General features: G+C 32.7%; 1 protein-coding gene across 1 annotated transcript; it reads left to right on the top strand.

The window, feature by feature from the left end:
• Positions 1–13,369: 13,369 nt before the first annotated feature.
• LOC18095866 (indole-3-acetic acid-amido synthetase GH3.6) lies at positions 13,370–15,771 on the top strand. Its single transcript, XM_006370518.3, has 3 exons — positions 13,370–13,757; positions 13,950–14,878; positions 14,967–15,771. The coding sequence occupies exons 1-3, from the start codon at positions 13,435–13,437 to the stop codon at positions 15,548–15,550; spliced, it is 1,836 nt and encodes a 611-aa protein (XP_006370580.3). The 5' UTR covers positions 13,370–13,434; the 3' UTR covers positions 15,551–15,771.
• The last annotated feature ends 3,511 nt before the right edge of the window (positions 15,772–19,282 follow it).

Here is a 19,282-nt window from a genome sequence, read left to right on the forward strand (position 1 = left end):
GATGTGATTTTTTGATGATCTACAAACCGTTTTGCTTTCAGAGTAGATCTCCACAAGCCCACGCCATTGTCTTAAACCCTAGACTAATTTGGTATAATATTTAATATCTAGGTGATAATGGGGGTGTCGATATCTATCCCTCCGTCTAGAATTATAATTCTACTTGATTGGCAAGGATTACAAGACTTTCCGATGGGGGGGGTCTAGAATTTTATCTTGAATGCTTCTTTGAAGAAGGCAAGATGCTGCTTGTTATGTCACGTTGGTGTTGAATCTTGCCTGTTGAGTGGTGGCTTGGCAGCAGTGTAGATCATAGTCTTGTCTAGATACCCAGGAAACCATACCTACCCATCATTCATATACCAGCTATAATTCATGGAGGAGGAGGAGGTGATATGATGTGGGGGCGCCATATTCAAAGTTGTGTTAATGTTCATCCACCTCTCTTTCACGAGAAAGAGAAGGGGAAGGGGGGGCCAAAAATATACTAAAACAAGACAAAATTATGCACTCCCCTTTCCATTCTTCATGGGGGCAAGACACACCACCTCCTTTTTAGATGCGTTTGATCATGGGACCAATATCACCCAAGGTCCTATCTCCTGCCACCACTTCATAAACACAAATATAAGCCAAAAAGAATATAAAAATCCAAAATGTCAAACAAATAAATAGCCGAAAAACAGCTTGTTAATTTATCCACAGCACTATCTAGACAAAGCAGGCATTGGATTCAAAACATGAATGGTCCACGGCACCTCCCAGAACTGTGTGTATTGGAATATATGATAATCTCTAATCCTACTTAGGTGAGGAACACATTAATGCAACCTACTTGCCTACGAAAATATATAGTTTTTTTTATTTTTCAACTTCCATATGAGCATGTTCCCCACCTTGCTTGGTCTCAAGCATCCCCGCCTACCTTCCCTCTCTATCTTCAAGTTAATCTCCATCTTTTCAATTTGTCACCCGATGTTTTTCCAAGAATAAATCAAGAAATGAGGCTCGATGTGGCATGATGTTCAATTGATGGCAATGAAACTATAGCTCAAATAATTTTTTTATTTTTTTAAAAAAAAAACCATATGACAGCAATCATAATCCAAAAAAGAGATACTTTTTTTCATGTACTTGTGGTCAAGCGAGTGCTCACATTGCCGGGACCCACCGGCTAGCCTAACCGGCGACAAGAAACGATGGGCTGAAAGGTTTAACCTAAGCAAAATTGATATATATCTAGGATTGGACATGTAACTCAACATCGTCTAAATAACTTTGATGGTGCAGCATTATGTTCTTATTAATTAGGAAACCGAAAACAACAATTAAAGGGAATGTGAGACTGGTTAACGATGGAGGATTGCTTGCAAGCTTTTGGAATCATAATACCCTAAAAGTCAAGTTATTTTATTTTTTGTAATTTCCAGTTGTCTATACTTTTTGATCCATCTTGTCATGTTTTCAACTATAGATTAATGTTTATCCTCTCCTAGCTACATGCTAGACAATATTCAAAATGTTTGTGTATCCACACAAGGTGTAACATACCACCAGCCTTCCATTAATCTAGGCCATAAAAAGTGAATGACAAACTCATTTTATTGGCATCACCATGTGATTTGTGGCCTTTACCAAGTCATCCCCATTTGGTTGGTTCTTCTTTCATGGCGTCAAGGGCAAAAGAACAAAAAAATATTATAAATTCTGGCAAAGCACCGATCTATCATGATTTTGTTGAAGTTTTTTAAAATACCCATTTAGGAAATATTCCTTTATTAGGTCTTCTGTGTAGGCCATGTAGCCATTCATCAAGTTGTTGCCACTTTACTTTCGTTTGTAAACTATATATTTTTATCATGTTGTAGTATGCTCCCAAAACCTAGAGAATACATGCTTATAAGATCTAAAGCCTTAATTAATTAACAATATTTTTCTTATGCTAATCATATCTTAAAAAGCTAGGTTAAAGATGTTTGAAGGTACTATATATCACCAGTTCATGCCACCAAGGTCTAGAAACCGAGTCCGCCTAGATTGATTGCTTTAGATTCTATGTGCCATGTACGTCTTTCAATTTAAAGCAAGATTTCCTTCAGCTTTTTCAAAAGGTTTTTAAGATCTAGTACGCTAACATCTAGTCAACTAAGTTTCAGCCTAGGTTCTATATATTAGCTTTTATTATCCCATATAAAGTCGATACTTAATCAGTGACTAATTATAGAATTATCTTATAAGCAACAGTCGGCAAATTATTATATCATAAAGCTCGAGTAGACCAGAGTTTCTGTAAGCCAAAACTGTATGATTACTGAATCGGTGTACTAAATCTTAGTATTACTACTATAAGTACTCCTCGTGTGTTGTGAATACATTAAGTGAATCTAATTAATTTCCCTCTAGAAATTTGTATAAATGATTGTGTTATGTGATGATTTCCGTGAATGGTGTATTACTACTATAAGTATGCTTGGTAAACTTTCGCTAGACAAGCCATTCGTTGAAGACGATGACACAGGTAAAGAGGATATACATACTTTCTTGCACATGATGATATTGGAGAAGACGAGTAAGGATACATGCCCTAATTTTGCATTGAGGAAGCATATATAGTTTGACCCTCGCCATGAAACGAGACGTTCATATAGTGACACAATAATTGGAGAATTCCCTTTGGTAGACACGGGCGAACACAGTTTGTACACACACACACACACACACACACACACAAACTCAATAATTGTAGATTCTTCTACAGTCTGCGATTGACTTGTTTACAAGAGACTGAATAGTGTCCCTTAATTTTTGGGGCACTTGATCGACAATAATGCATGAATAGTAAGTGGATAAAGCTGTGCCAACAATTCCAATGATAACCAAGCATATCAAAAAGCGAGGCAAATACACCCATGAAGATGTAACGCATATCCTATATTTCTAGGGCAAAATCACTATCCATGAAAATGAAAGAAAGCAAAAGAGATAAAGCTCGATAAGAAGCACATTCAAAAGGCCAAAGTTAACGGCAACATTTTTATCTTTGCACAAATAAAGTCACGGACAAGGACAGCATCGATCCCATATATATATTAAGTGTGCATATATGATACTTGATTCAACTTTGTTAATTTCTTACTTGTGGTAGCTAGTGGGGTATTGATAGTTTCTTGCTGAGGAGTAAAAAAAATAAAAAAATGGTAGCGATTTTCATTACTTTTATAGCAATATATGGTGAGCACTAGTGTCGTTTATGCTGTGCATCATGTGGAGAACATAGCGCATCACTTGTTTCCATAATGATAAATAGGCTTTCCCCTCATCTAGTTTTCGTTTTCCTCTTGTGCATTGCCAGTAAAAACCAAGTTCTAGCCTCTAAAGTATGTTTTTCACACTGTGGTACATGTTTTTTTACAATATTTTTTATTTAAAAATATATTAAAATAATTTTTTAATATTTTTTATATCATGCTATCAAAATCATAAAAATAAACTCTAAAACAAATATCAATTCAATTTTTTTCATATAAAATATATTTCTAAAACACACAACTTACAAAACAGTGCCAAGCAGCCTCTCGGTACAGGCAAAACTGTTTAGCTGTACAGTGTCAATTCAATGGTCATCATTCTACAGTGATATGATGATGGCCTAAATGTCGGCAAGGGGCATTAAAATTTGTGTCTCAAGAGAAAAGCTAACAATTTAATTTCAAAAAAAAACCCTAAAAAAACCAGCACAAGAATAGAATCAAAGTTATTTGTTCGTAATTACTGTGAAAGCTGTGGGTTGGAAACTACATTCTGGAAGTGATATAATAGTGGGATAATTGTGGGGTCTTGAACCACCATAACCAGCCCTTCATTGTTTGGCCTGGTCACATCAAAAGACACCAATCCTCGACTGATTATGAATCTTGAAGATATTCAATTGTCCAACCCAGCGGCCAACAAGCTCAGATAATCAAGGAACACCAGAGATTTACTGACTTTTAATCCGAGAGGAGGGGAAGTCTAACTATACTTCTTCGAAGACCACAAGCCTCCCACTAGATCACATCCCTTGGTTGTGACACAATAATGTACTTAAAAGAAAATTGTGGCACGCATGTTTGAAAGATTGGTTGAAATTTTAGATTTATAATTTTTATCAATTTGTTTTTCTATGAATTTATCTCAATCATATTAATTATAAATTTAATAGGATAATCCGGGTCGACTCATGTTGTTTTTATAAGTCGCTTTTTATAATTGATTTTTTTTCTCGATTTAATTATTCAATATTAGGGTGGTAAGAAATTAGGTTTCATAATTTTTTTTATCTGATTTTCACGGGTTATTCTGATATCATGACTTGAATCATGGTTAATCCAAGTTGACTTTATTTATTTTTTTATTTTTTAATTACACTTTGTATTTTTTTCATTTTGATTTTTACGTGGTTATCTCAATTTCATGTCCAGAGTCTCAAGTTTGACAGGTTAACTCAGTTTAATTTTTGGATCCTTTTTTAATTGATTTTTTAAAATTAATTTCACCTTCCAACAACTCAATCTTATTTTTTATTTTTTTAGTTTCATCTTTCAATATTAAATTGTTTAAGAATTGGGCTTGGTATTTGTTTTCAATTTATTTTCTATGAAGTTCTTCTATCAGATGGATTTAGTTGTTTTTTTCCTCGATTCTAGGCTTCTACATTAAATCTATTGGAAAAGAAGCTTCGTAATTTTTTTTATGAAATTATTCCGGTCTTGTGACATAAGTAATAAATTTAGTAGGTTAGCCCGAGTTCACTTATATTTTTTTACCCTTTTTTTAATTGATTTTTTTTATTTCATCATTTAATATTGGTTTGGTTGGGGATTGGGTTTCATATTTTTTTAATTTACTTTCTATGGGGTTATTTCGATATCATGATCCAGGTTGTTAGTTTAACAAGTTGATTCATGTAGTTTTTTGTGTTCTTTTTAAATTTAATATTTTTTTTCAAATTTTCCCTTTAATATTGGGATGTTAAGAATTGACTTTCATAATTTATTTTGATTTTTTTATATATGATTATCACATTTTCATTATCCAGATTGCAAATTCTTGATGTTAATCTGGGTCAATCAATCTAATATATTATCGTCTTAATATGTTTTAATAAACATCATCCATTATATTTTTTTCTAAATTAAAAAAATATATATATAATTCGCATTGCAGTGCAGGGATGATTGTTAAAATTTATGAGAAATGAATTAATTTTAAATTTGACAATTCTCAAATGCTTTTTCTTCTTTTCTTTTTATTTTTACTCGTGGGTGTATGTAAGTTTCATATAAAGAAAAAATCATTACCCTCCAACCTGCAATTCTGACAGATATCTATTGTGTCCTAGACTATAGTGCTTTGCATGAAAAGCTAGGGCAACAAATTGTGACCCACACCAATAGGGTCATACATCTTCAAGATCACAATGTTATATAGTGGATCATGATCCATCGGGGGCATACATGGATTGTGTATGGGACACAAGCATTGTTGCCTCGAAACATTCTCTATATATAAGGGGTTCATATTCTTCCATGTATGATATACGCCACATTTTTCCTGCTTTCAGCACTGGTGTTTATCAGAGGTCATGAAATCCCATGATTCTGTTGCATATATACAAATAGTTTTTCAGCCGAACAAGATAAAAAGATTCCACAGCCAATAACAATGAAACAAGCAGGGTACGGTCTGCTAAACTAATAAGAAAAGAAATTTCAAAGGGTCTTGAGTTCATCATGACTTGAATTGGAAGCTGAGCTCTTTTACCAGCTTCCTGTTGGCAGTGATTAAAGCAAAACTACCATGTCAAACCATGATTTGAACGCACCATTCGATCAAAAAACAAGCCACCTTTTCATACATGCTTTTTTTATCATGACTGTATATGCATATGATATGATCATGAGTTCCAAGCTAAGAAAAAATAAAAAAAAATTTGAAGCGGCTTGCTAACCCCAATTCATATTATGGTCTTTGGGTAAATTTTGGAAAGGTGGGCACGAGCAAATCGCCCACTATTACGTATACAAGATAAAGTTGCATGTGCTTATCTATCAATTTCGTATTCACAATGATTTAAATCTTTACTCGCCAATTAATCCCAATCTGTAATTCCACGTACAATACTTAAATTAATCATAGTAATTAACTCAAGAAAATTTCACAATCAAGGGCAGGATCCTGCCTTAACGATCCCGTGATGATTCCTTTAAGGATTTGATGAAAATGTCTCCATGTTGCTACTGTGACTAACATTATCTCTGGCAACATGGTGTTAGGGACCACATAATTGGTCTCTTGATTAAGTCAAATTAATTGCGTTTAATTGTCAGCCCAAAACAAAGGGTTGAGATTTCATATGTTATGTGCTGTGTGTTTGCTGGAATTTTTCCAATCTCTTGCATGCCTCAAGATCTCCTCCAAACATTTCAGTACCCTACACGTTATGATACTATGATCGACCAAATCTTGAACAAAATGTGGACGAGACTAGCTTTTGTTTAACTTGTATTTCACGTGCCTGCATTTGTGTAATCTGTGTTACCTGGATATTGGAGCTTATACTGTGTATATATATATATCAATTCTTGAGTGCCAATAATTCTTGAGTGCCAATAATATAGTATGCGTTACCGTGTACAGTACTGTGTACTTAATATGTGGAAGAAGAGAGCAATTTGAGCCCTCGAGGCTGTTCAAAATAGAGAAAACACGCAAAACAAAAAAGGGAGTAGCAGTTTGGTTGCTCGAAAAGATATCATGATCAAGGGTTTAGTTTGAGACATACAATTACTTATTCATACAAGAGAAAGTGGATTTAGTTCGAGAAGTTGACTCTCTGGTGAACGAAATATATTCCCTCTTTGATCTTACTTGAGTTATAAAGAATTATAAGATCCTTGTTAGCTAAAATTAAAGAAATATAATTGTCAATTCTTTTTTTTTTTTTTGTTAATATCAAGAGATTTGATCTTTTGATTAACAAGATGTATTTGGATTTTTTATTTTTAGGTTTAAATTTTGAATAATGGAAGAATATTATCATAAATTAGCATTTAAAATTGAAAAAAAAATTAAAGAGGGGTAATTTATCATTTTAATTTGATATTTGAAATGCAATGGGAGGAGTGTTAATTTTAATACCATGATAAAAGAAAATATTCATAAAATCCCAAAATGCAAGGAATTGCTGTGAACTTCCGACAAGCATTACATTATAAATCCCAAGTATATTTAAGAACGTGAATTAATTAATCATCCTGATAAACAAATCAATATATATTTTTAAATCCAAGTACTGTCCAAGCATTCCTGACCCAGAATTAATTATTTCCTTAAATCCCGAATAATGCCTCCAATGCATCCATGAAAGAATAAACAAATTAATTAGTCCACTAAACCTTTTATTTATTGAGAGATTTATAAATTTAGAAGAAATAACTCCATCTTAATTTACCACCAAACCTTTTATTTATTTGGGGGCACAACAATCAACATCTATTGGTCAATGTTTTTCTTAATTATTCCAAAGAATAGCATAAATTATTGCATTATTTTACTCACACAATTATTAATCAATTAATCTGACAGGCAAGCAATAACAGTGGAAAGCTGGGGTAATGGGAGACAGGGAAGAAGAGCAAGGATTTGGGGAATATATATATATATATATATATTAACACAATTTAATAATCCCCATTTATCTTATTATTTAAATTCTTTTCATTTTTCTCGAGATGTTAAAAAAACTAATAAATAAAAGTATCTGCTCACATGAAGTCAACGGTCAAAGATTTGCAATGCTGTCTCTGTCTCCCACACACTCAATTTCCCTCTCACATTAACATTCTCCAAAAACCCTCACTCCACCAAGCACTATGCACTCCACTTGGGTTCGACCCTACCAGCCTCGGTGCACCCGCCTCCCCCTATCAAACATCATCCTGCTCAGCTAGTTTTCGGTGCTATTAGTAGTAATTAATTTTTAAAATATTTTTTAAAAATATATATTAAAAAAAAATATTTTTTATTTTTAAAAAAATTATTTTTAATATTAGAAAATCAAAACAATACCAAAATATAAACAAAAAAATTCCTTTTTTTTCCAAACAACATTCCAAATACATTCTCAAACAATTAATGTCTTAATCAACCCCACAAAATTACAATTTATGGTGCATCACACATTTATTTCTCATAAAAAAATTTCTACATATTTATTTGTGAATACAAAATCATATACTATACAATATGGTTCACTAAATTTAGAAATATTTCTCCTCTTGCTTTTTGTTTTCCTTGCCTAGCCATGCATATCATATGACTGGTTGGTTCGTTGCCTTCAGTTAATCTTTTTAATATTTTTCATGTACAATATGTTTTATTTATTTCCAATCATGATATATATATATATATATATATATATATATATATATATATATATATATATATATCGTATTTTTAATTTTTTTTCACTAATTTTGTTGGGTTCCCAGCTATTTGATATCATATGATCCGTCGGTCCGTTGACCTTATATTCATATTTATTCAACCAAAATTCTTCTCATGCCAGAGCACGAATTGATAAAATAAAAGAAATTTATAATTTTGCGTCCCTAATTTATGTTGGGTTCCTAGCCATCTGATGGTATGACCCGCCGATCCATTGACAAGTCAACCGTGTTTCCTAAGGTGAAGAAAATGGGGAGTGGACAAGTGGCGAAAAGGGCGGGGCACGTACACGTGGCAAAAGTGGAGACATCCTTGGTGGAGGGTAATGTGATGATGTGGCAGTGACATCAGCTTGAGACCTCTTTATCCAACAATTTCTCTTGATTTCTGGGCTTAAGTTAACGATATATGGCGGGGACTTTCGGTGATCATACGATGATGTGGCGATTTTTTTGTTTTCTGTAAGCCATTGTAATTAGTCGCCGATCATTTGACTATATCTTTCTCAAATACATAAAAAATAAATTTAGATGTCAAACTAATTTCATTTATATCTTAAATTTGAAATGGAATCTTAAAGAAAGGATTTGTTTTTCTTAATTAATCTCTTAGTGACTTGATTATGCTAAAGATAAACTCACACTTCCTAATATATTATAGAAAGAGTTCGTCGTAAGGTATTTTTTATTATATATAGTTGAAGATATATATATATTATGCCTTCCAATAAAAAACTAATATTATTTAACTATTGTATATATATAATCTTTAAATGTTAATATATATATATATATATATATATATCAATCTTTATCTTTATCTCATACATAAATCAATGCATTCTTTTCAGTTTTAAACCTTAATTTGAGCATATTAATTATTACAAGTGATTGTAAGAACACAACATTTAGACTTTTGAGAAACGAGTCATTGCGTGTGCTCCCAATACATACAGGAGTACATGTCTTTGAGCTCGAACATCAAAGCATGGTCCCAAGATATGTTAGGTAACAAATGGCTTATATCTCCCAAGCTCAATTAATGCAGTTTTCTACATGCCGGGACATCCTTGTCAAAGTGATTTATTTATTAAATAATTAAGACTAACATGCCTTAAAAACAAAGTCAAAGGAGCTTGTTTATGTTTTTTTCCCCATAAAGATTGCTAGCAAGAGGTCGTATTTGGAAATATGAGGAGGAGATATGGCGATTCTGTCTAGCAAGTTGGGCATAACCCTCGAAAGAAAATCCCTTGTAACCGGCTAATTAATGCACGTATAAACCTATATATATATATATATATATATATATATATATATATATATATATATATATATATATAGGTGTGTGTATAAATTATCAAACAAAAGAGAAATATATGTCCACGTCGAGCCAAACTGTTCGCACTATTTTTATTTATTTTTTCCATTTCTCACCAAATTTATTTACTAGGTACGAAGCAATACATGCCCTAAAGAAAATTTGTTTGCCCTAAAGGCTCCTCCCCAGATCCTTAATTGTTATATTGAGAAAGCCACGGCATTATTATGGGCAAGTTTCAGTAATGGGTCGATCCATTCCATATCAGACACAAGTATCATATTAGGTTAACCATTTTCCCATTTTTCAACATCGTAGCCTCGTACACTAACGGTGTTCACACACATATTCAATTTTAATGGATTTATACCTTGTTCTACCAAAACCTCCGTAAGTATAAAATATCTATAAAATATTATTGTTATTGATACGAAACACTACAAGAAAATTAGGGGAAAAAATAAAAATGCATGGTTTACCGATGGAAAATGCAATAAAAAATTTTCATTGGTAATTTCACATGAAAAAAAAGATGGAATTAAAAAAATATTATCAGCATTGTTGATGTGTCAAATCAACAATGTTTAATGAGCAAGCACATCAAAGAAGCCATCTTGTCTACCCACCATGCCAAGCACTTAATTAGTAAGAGTTATTTGTGATATATTTTATTATTTTTCTTGAATTTTTAATTACATGTTTATTAGTGAGACTTTAACAAATTAACTATTTAATTTGCAAGAAAAAAAGGTTAAGTTGAGAACCAACTCCAATGGAATTATATAAGGAAACTCACATAAAGAAGAGAGATAGGGGAAAAGGAGAAAAATCTTATCTATAAAAAAGCGAATGAGTTTGTTGTAAGTGTTTTGATAGTTACTTCTTGTTTAAGATTGTTTATCTACATCAATAATATTAAATGTAATTGGATTTTGAAACTTGATTTTTTTTTTTTTATATAAGAGAGATATAAGCCAACATGATTGAGAAATTTGGTGAAAACACTTTCACTTATTCTTTTCAAGATCCTTCAAGTGTGGTTGGAGAATGTTGCATGTGAAGGGCCTGATAGAAATCAAATTTATGGTTTGCTTGTGGCATCGACTTGAGAATTCAGGGAAGGTTGTATTGTTTTAACTTTAGGCACATCATATTTTGGCCCAAGCTATTCATCACATGAATTTGATAAGATAGTGTAGAAAAAAGTTAAGGAACAAGTGGTTGTTGAGATGGAAAAGATGAAAGGCACAACGTTTAGAATGTATTGGGCTAGCTTAACTAAGTGTGACTATAGGTGTACTTTTTTCCTTTCTCTATTAGACCTTTTGTTTCAACATCTTTCCCCCCTTCACCTCCACCTTTAACACCTCTGATGTAATGTACTAGATATATTTTACCTTATTGATCTGATTATATTTCAATTGCAATTTTATTAGTTTTCTACCGGCATCTTTTATTGTTCATTTCTATTTAAAAAAAAATATATGTAAGGAATTAGACCTATCTTATTGTTATGCACTATTTACATGAATTTGCTACTTAAATCTATCAATTGTGAAAACTCATAAATCTATCATTTTAGCATTATTCATTGTGAATTTGTATAAGTCAATTTTTGGAGATGCTTTTTATTATGGGTTTATTGTATGTGAATTTAAATCATTTGTGGTTATTGATTTATTGTGAGAAAGGAATTGTTGGTTTGAGGATAATAACAAACAAGCAAAAAAATTAAAATATCTGATGGAACGCTAACAAAATCAATATTCCATTGGCAATTTCATAAAAATTTCCAATTGAATGTTAGTATCCATTTTGAAATTTTTGGTAAAACTTAGAAAATGTATAGCAGCAGAATAGTTGACGGAATAAAAAACTCAATAAGTTATTTTTTTATAATAGTATTTTGGCGCTATTAATTTTATTGACAAAGTCTTTTCTATATGCCGATGAAATATTCCATCACTATTTTTTAATTTTCTAGTTATGAAAATATATAATCCAATCACTTCATAATATATATAGATAAAATGTGGTAAGCTTGATAATTATATTCAACTCTTTGGATCACTTATTTATATATATTATTAATTGCTCAATAATACCAAAGACACTAGTAAAAACAAAAATAAAATTCATGACCATTAATAATAATAAAGAATATTTTTATTTAATATTTTTTTAATTTATATCTATTTATTTTTTTAAAATGAGTGGAGAAAGTCAATCATTGCAGCTCGAGCATTATATTATTTTTTTCAAAACTTTTTTTGAACACGTGTAAATTTATCGAGTAAGGCAGCCAGCTGGCAGGACCCACTTGGGTACTTCAAACAAGAAAAATCCCAGTTATTTTACCGTACATAAATACATCTCTCTTTATATCTCATTATTTCGACTTCTAAATACCGCGATACATTGGTGTATTAAACGCCGTTCCTTAGTTACCTGGAAATGCAAGTAAAGACTGCCGGTATTTTGTGGGACACCCGTGGTACAAGCACGCATGGAACCGGTGGAATGACTGCGGGTTTACCGGGAAATGCCGGTCAACGCTATGGTGTAAAACCGGGTGTTGCCGGTCAAGATGGCACTCTTTTTATGGTCTTGAGAGGATACATTCTAAACGCTTCCCTGTTTTTCTTGTACGGTATGCACGCTGCACCCTTACCTCCGCGTTACCTTTCTAGAAAAAAGGAAAAAAAAAAAAAGAGTTCTAATTAAGTTCATTCTTTGAATTTTTTATATTAATTTTGCCTTGTTAATTTAATTTAGTTGAATTAAGAAATTCATCAATTACCCAACAATAATATAATATGGGAAAAAATCCTATTTATCAGAAATAGAGTTTTATCTCATATTTATTTATTTATTTATTTTTATGATTAGACTATCAATTCGATGTTTAGCACTTAGCAGATGGTATAACCAGTAAAGCCATGGAAAAGTGGAACTCTTTTTAGCTTACAGGAAAAAAAATCCAAAGGCAGCACGCTATTTGACTACAAAAGCATGGAAACTCCTTTATTTTTGTGTGTGACAAAGTTGTGTGCAGTCAAGGAAAATATAATGATCCAAAGGGAAACAAAATTAATGTCTTTACAACAATACCCTTTATTGTGCTCTTGAAATTGAAATAAATATTGTTTTTTTAAGTTTTTTAACTTGAATATTAAGAGTGTGTTGACAGTGTGATTGCAGGTGTTTTTTAAATAACTTTTCATGCCAAAATGCATGTTAATGATGTTTTTTTATTTTTTAAAAATTATTTTTGACATCAGCACATCAAAACGATCCAAAACATACAAATCATATTAAATTTTAATAAAAAAAAAATTAAATTTTTTGGAAACGCAGCCGCAGCCGCGTTCCTAAACGTTCCTAAAAAGTATTAAAGAAACTAAAAATATTAAAAAATTAATTTAAAATTATAAAAAATTTAACAAACTTTGTGTTTAGTACTTTTGAATCCAAAAATAAAAAAATAAAAAATAGCCACCTTCATGCCTCTTCCTCTTCCTATATATATACACAACCTCCTCTCCTTTTTTCCACACATCCAAAACACACTTTCTCGAGCATACACAACACTTTTTAAGATACATTTCTTTCAAAAGTGCAAAAACCATGCCTGAGGCACCAAAAAACACTTTGAAAACCTCTGATTACAACCTCGCTGAGAAGAACAAGATATCTCTTCAGTTCATTGAAGATGTTACCTCAAACGCTGATGAGGTCCAAAAGAAGGTTCTTGAAGAAATTCTCTCTCGCAATGCTCATGTTGAGTATTTGCAAAGGCATGGCCTTAATGGACAAACTAACCGCGAGACTTTCAAGAAAGCCGTGCCTGTGATTACCTATGAGGATATCCAGCCTGATATCAACCGTATTGCCAATGGTGATACTTCACAGATTCTCTGCTCAAAGCCCATTTCAGAGTTTTTGACGAGGTGGGTGTGTGCAAGCTTTGGTTATTAGTAACACGTTTACTACAATGTTTTGGCTTAGTGGGCAGTTTAAAATCTGTAGCTTTTTTGTGTTTGCGTCTCTCTGTGTGTGTGTTTTTGTAAATTTTTGTTGTAGCAGACTTCTGTATATCACTTATTGGCTGGTTTGGCTAAATGGTATGTTTTGATTTGTAGCTCTGGGACCTCAGGAGGGGAAAGAAAGTTGATGCCAACAATTGAGGAGGAGCTAGGGAGGAGATCACTGCTATATAGCCTGTTGATGCCTGTCATGACTCAGTTTGTTCCTGGCCTAGAAAAAGGCAAAGGAATGTACTTTTTGTTCATTAAATCTGAGGCTAAGACACCTGGTGGACTTGTGGCTAGGCCAGTTCTCACTAGTTACTACAAAAGCACCCATTTTAAGGATAGGCCTTATGACCCTTACACTAACTACACAAGCCCAAATGAAACCATTCTTTGCCCAGACTCTTACCAATCCATGTACTCCCAAATGCTTTGTGGCCTTTGCCAACACAAAGAAGTCCTCCGGGTTGGTGCTGTTTTTGCTTCTGGTTTTATTCGAGCAATCCGTTTCCTGGAAAAACACTGGAAACTTCTTGCCAATGATATCAGAACTGGCATAATTGACCCCCAAATCACCGATCCTTCTGTCCGAGAAGCAGTCATGAAAATCCTCAAATCTGATCCAAAACTTGCTGATTTTATCGAGGCTGAATGCAGCAAGGAATCTTGGCAAGGAATCATAACAAGGTTGTGGCCCAACACCAAGTATGTAGATGTTATTGTGACAGGCACCATGTCACAATATATTCCAACTCTTGATTACTACAGCAATGGGCTGCCTTTGGTCTGCACCATGTACGCATCCTCTGAGTGCTACTTTGGTGTTAATCTTAATCCTATTTGCAAGCCAAGTGAAGTGTCTTACACTCTCATCCCCACCATGGCCTACTTTGAGTTCTTACCAGTCCATAGAAATAATGGGGTCATTAATTCAGTTTCCATGCCTAAATCGCTTAATGAGAAGGAGCAACAAGAATTGGTTGATCTAGTGGATGTCAAGCTTGACCAGGAATATGAGCTTGTGGTCACAACTTATGCAGGTAATTAAACTCATCTCAAATGAATGCTCGCTCCTTTCTTTTTATTTTATCACAGTCTGTCTTACACATAAAAAATCCTATCTTGTAGGTCTCTATCGCTACAGGGTTGGTGATGTGTTGAGAGTGGTTGGGTTCAAGAACAAGGCGCCCCGATTCAGCTTCATATGCAGGAAAAATGTAGTCTTAAGCATTGATTCTGACAAGACTGACGAGGTTGAACTGCAAAGTGCAGTAAAGAATGCTGTGAACCATTTGATCCCGTTCGATGCAACACTAGCCGAGTACACCAGCTATGCAGACACCACTACCATTCCAGGCCACTATGTGTTGTTTTGGGAGCTTAGCCTCAATGGATCAACCCCAATTCCTCCCTCAGTCTTTGAGGATTGTTGCTTGACCATTGAAGAGTCGCTTAATAGTGTATATCGCCAAGGACGTGCGTCTGATAAGTCAATTGGGCCACTTGAGATCAAGATTGTGGAGCCAGGGACTTTCGATAAGCTTATGGACTATGCCATTAGCTTAGGGGCATCAATTAACCAGTACAAGACCCCGAGGTGTGTCAAATTTGCACCCATTGTTGAGCTCTTGAACTCAAGGGTTGTGACTTGTTATTTCAGTCCGAAGTGCCCTAAATGGGCCCCTGGACACAAGCAATGGAGCAAGAATTGAAGGGCATAGAAATTATTTAGACCTTTGTCATTGATCTCGATTGCTGTTTTTAAATCCATTTCAAGGGCATTGTTAAGCGCCCATTTTAGGTTAAGCCGTGCCTTGCTGCATTTCCTTTTTCCTTCTTATTTTGTACTTGAATTTTTTAGCAGTTGTTTAATATGCATAGTGACTTGTGGATTAATTAGCAATGTATAAAAACACTTCCTGCTCCAAGGAAAGCTGCTGCTGCTGCTGCCGCCGCCGCCGCCTTCTTCTTCTTCTTCCCTCAATTAATTTAGTTGGTTCTTTTTCCTTGCAAAGATCATCACATTTTATACATGGGAAATTGATTCTTAATTTGAGACAGGAATCTTGCCCAATTAAAGTCTCATGAGTCTTACTGTACTGAAACGGCAAACAACACCGAATGAAATGTATTCCCATCTTTATCTACTATTTTTAGGATAAAGCATACCAACTTTTGCCATAGCAGTGACTTTTGTATATTTGATACTATGATATAATATTTTAAAAGTATTTTAAAAAAAACATATATGAAATAAGGACATCAAAATCATAAAAAAAATAAAAATATATTAATTAAATATTTTTTCAAGGCAAATGTATTCTAAAAAGCAGTTAGTCCAAGAATAAGCAGACTTTTGTCCCATATATGCCAATTCCCCCCCCCCCCCCCCCAAAGTGACTGGCACAACTACTAGGCACATCTCCATCTCCCTTTGCTTGACTTCTCATTAAATGGTGTGCTCTAAAGTAGCCAATTGTACGATGGAACAAACAGCATCAGTGAAAAAAGAAGATCGTCAAGAACGATTCCAGGGGATCTCAAGTGAACGCCACGCTTGAGTGGAACTTAATTAGCCGAACCTAGACTCTCCTGTCAGCCTAATTGAGAAGTCCTCCAATTCAAGCCATTTCAGATTATTAAGTAGTTTTCCACTCACTCACTGCCTTGGAGTGGGAGTTTGTGATGCTAGCACTTTGACAAATAATAATATTGCATGATTACTGGCTGTAATTATAGTAGATAGTTGTTTTTTAAAATATATTTTTTATTTAAAAATATATTAAATTATAAAAAAAAATAATTTGAAAAATAGAATGGAGCATCGTTGTAGTAAACCTAGGGTATCAATGCGTATGTCTATACGTGATTTGATGTAATGTTAAATAACAGTATGAGTGTGTGAGTTGGACTGGGTCGTGAAAATGGTCAAAAGACAACAACTGTTGATAGGGCAGGGAGTTTTTGTCTTGGAGTGGCAGGACCGATAAGGCAGAATCAGTCGCTGTTCCCTTTCGCCATTGCCTGGGAAAACAAAACCAAAATCAGGCCTTGTTTTTTCAGAGCGCACAGCCTGTCATCATGCCCCGGAAAACAAAGAGAGACGATCCTCAGACACGGATCCTCAGTTTTCAGGTAAATAATTAAGAAAAAATAAAATCGTTTATTTTAAATGATTTAAAAATAATAAAAAATTTAATTTCTTCTAAAAATATTTTTGAGATGAAAAAACAAAAATGCTATACTTTACGATAAGGTGTTTCTTTTGTTTTCATATAAAAACAAAATCTTAAATGCTATAATTTGAAAAGATTTATTTGTTTTTATAGCCCCTTATTTTTATCTTGTTATGCATTATCTTCTTCTTCTTCGTTTTCTAATGGCAAGGGTATACTTAAGCTATTTAGAAACTAAATGCTTACTTCTGATTAATTTTAAAGCAAACTTTACATATCCAAACTAATGCATTTAAGAAAAAATATATTTTTTTCTCACAGCTTTTCTCAAGATTCAAACCCAATTGAAATATATTAATTTACAAGGTTTCGGAAAATATATTTTTAATACAATTTCATCAATTTATGGTATTTTTGGCACTTTCACTTATTTTATTGTGTGACAAGTTTTCATAAAACAAATATGAAAAAGAAAGAAAGAGTTCAGGTGGTGAAATAAGAAAAACGAAAGAACAAGGGACTAAGATAATTATGAACTAAGAATAATATGAGAGATTATGCAAATGAGAAAAGGAAAAATAAATTCAAGAATCAAGTAAAATTAGAAAATTATTGAAAAAGATATCCTACATGTTAAGAAGAGGAAATTTAATTAATTAGAAACCCATAATTAAGGAGGAAACGATGTAAAATTTCCTAATATTATTCTTACAATTTAGTTTTTTTTTATTTGTAAAGATCTCAGATAATATAAATAGCAGGTATTCCCACAAAAAAAAAAATTAAAAGGACACAAATAGAAAACCTATCATTTGGCGTCTGAACAATATGCACCAACACTATTTTTTTTCAGCCATTTTTTATCCTCGCTCCCTTCGGTTCAATTTTGGTTGACTTCAACAACTCATAAAGGTTAATTAATCCCATATGTTATTTATTTGTTATTTGAACAAAATTTTTTTTATTTTGTTAGATTTCAAATCGTAAATGTATATATATATATGTTGAAGTCAATGTTATTTTGAATAATTTCCGATGTGTTCATAATTTTATTCTCATGTTTGATTATGCTCGTTTATATCAATTGTGATGGGTGAAATATTTGTAGTTATTTGTAATGGATATACTTTGGTAAAATAATTAATTTGTGGTTGATTAATATAAATTGGATAATTAACAGAAATAACTCAAAACTCGAGTTTTCATCAATTATTATTTAAAACCTTGCCCCTATAAGAAAAAAAAAGGATTTGGAATAGTTGTTAAGCCAACATCTCAAATCATTATTCTAGAAATATTTATATTTAATAAGCATGTGTAATATTAGCATGTATGGACAATATGTATTTTTATTTTTAAAATCAAATAATAATATAATTTACTTTAGACATGATGTTTTAAAGTGCTTTTCGTTTGAAGTATTATTTAAGCGTCATGTTAAAACTGCTTAACGACGCTTGAAAATTGAGTTAAACTTTGGTTAGGGGCATTATAAAGTCATGTAGAGATAAAGTCTAAGGTGCCTGAATATGGGGCAAAATAAGGTTTGGGGTACCGAGGGATTGAGAAATTATTAGGTAATGTGAGAACATTTTTCCTCCACTCATATAAAAGTAAGACTTACCATGATAACCATTAATGGATGTCATTTTTATGTGAGCAAAAGAGTATTGCTTTATAAAATAAGTCTTACTTTCACTTAAGTGGATGAATAATGATTTTAGCAGATGATGAGTTGTTTGTTACCTAGTTTTTAACCATCTTAAACAGCCAAAAACATGTTGAAAAGTCGAGTTTTAAACTTTTGGATAAAATCACTTTACCTTTCAACCAATTTTCACATGAAAACATCTAAAAAAACCCCTAGAAACGGTACCAAACCCATTCATAGCCTTCAAATAGCAAAAAATGGGTTAAAAATCACAAAAACAACCCAAGGCTATAAAATTTCCCGAGCCATAATCTATTTTTTTCTAGCATGATTTAGACCAAAAACTACTACAATCAAACTTCTTTGATACTAAATTTAGCTTTTTTTTTTGTCGAAATCAAGATATCCGACAACTTTTTCTCTTTTCCGCTAGTTTCCAACAACTCTTTTCTCGCTCAAACTTGAAAACCGAAAAATAAATAAAATAAAATTTTAGACCAAAATATAAATTTTCATGAATTTGAGATTAACCATGTATTGTTTTTGTATTTTACATTTTAGTTCTTATCTTTTAATTCAATCTTTCTACCACGATTTTAAACTTAATATCATCTAAT

The sequence above is a fragment of the Populus trichocarpa genome, chromosome 1, assembly GCF_000002775.5.
Source record: "Populus trichocarpa isolate Nisqually-1 chromosome 1, P.trichocarpa_v4.1, whole genome shotgun sequence".
Lineage (NCBI taxonomy): Eukaryota > Viridiplantae > Streptophyta > Magnoliopsida > Malpighiales > Salicaceae > Populus > Populus trichocarpa.

Bases quoted from the DNA above. Each gene is read 5' to 3' on its own strand.
- LOC18095866 (XM_006370518.3), top strand. From the start codon at position 13,435: ATGCCTGAGGCACCAAAAAACACTTTGAAAACCTCTGATTACAACCTC. The intron at 13,758-13,949 runs GTGGGTGTGTGC...TTTGATTTGTAG, and splicing joins ATTTCAGAGTTTTTGACGAG to CTCTGGGACCTCAGGAGGGG. The intron at 14,879-14,966 runs GTAATTAAACTC...CCTATCTTGTAG, and splicing joins TGTGGTCACAACTTATGCAG to GTCTCTATCGCTACAGGGTT.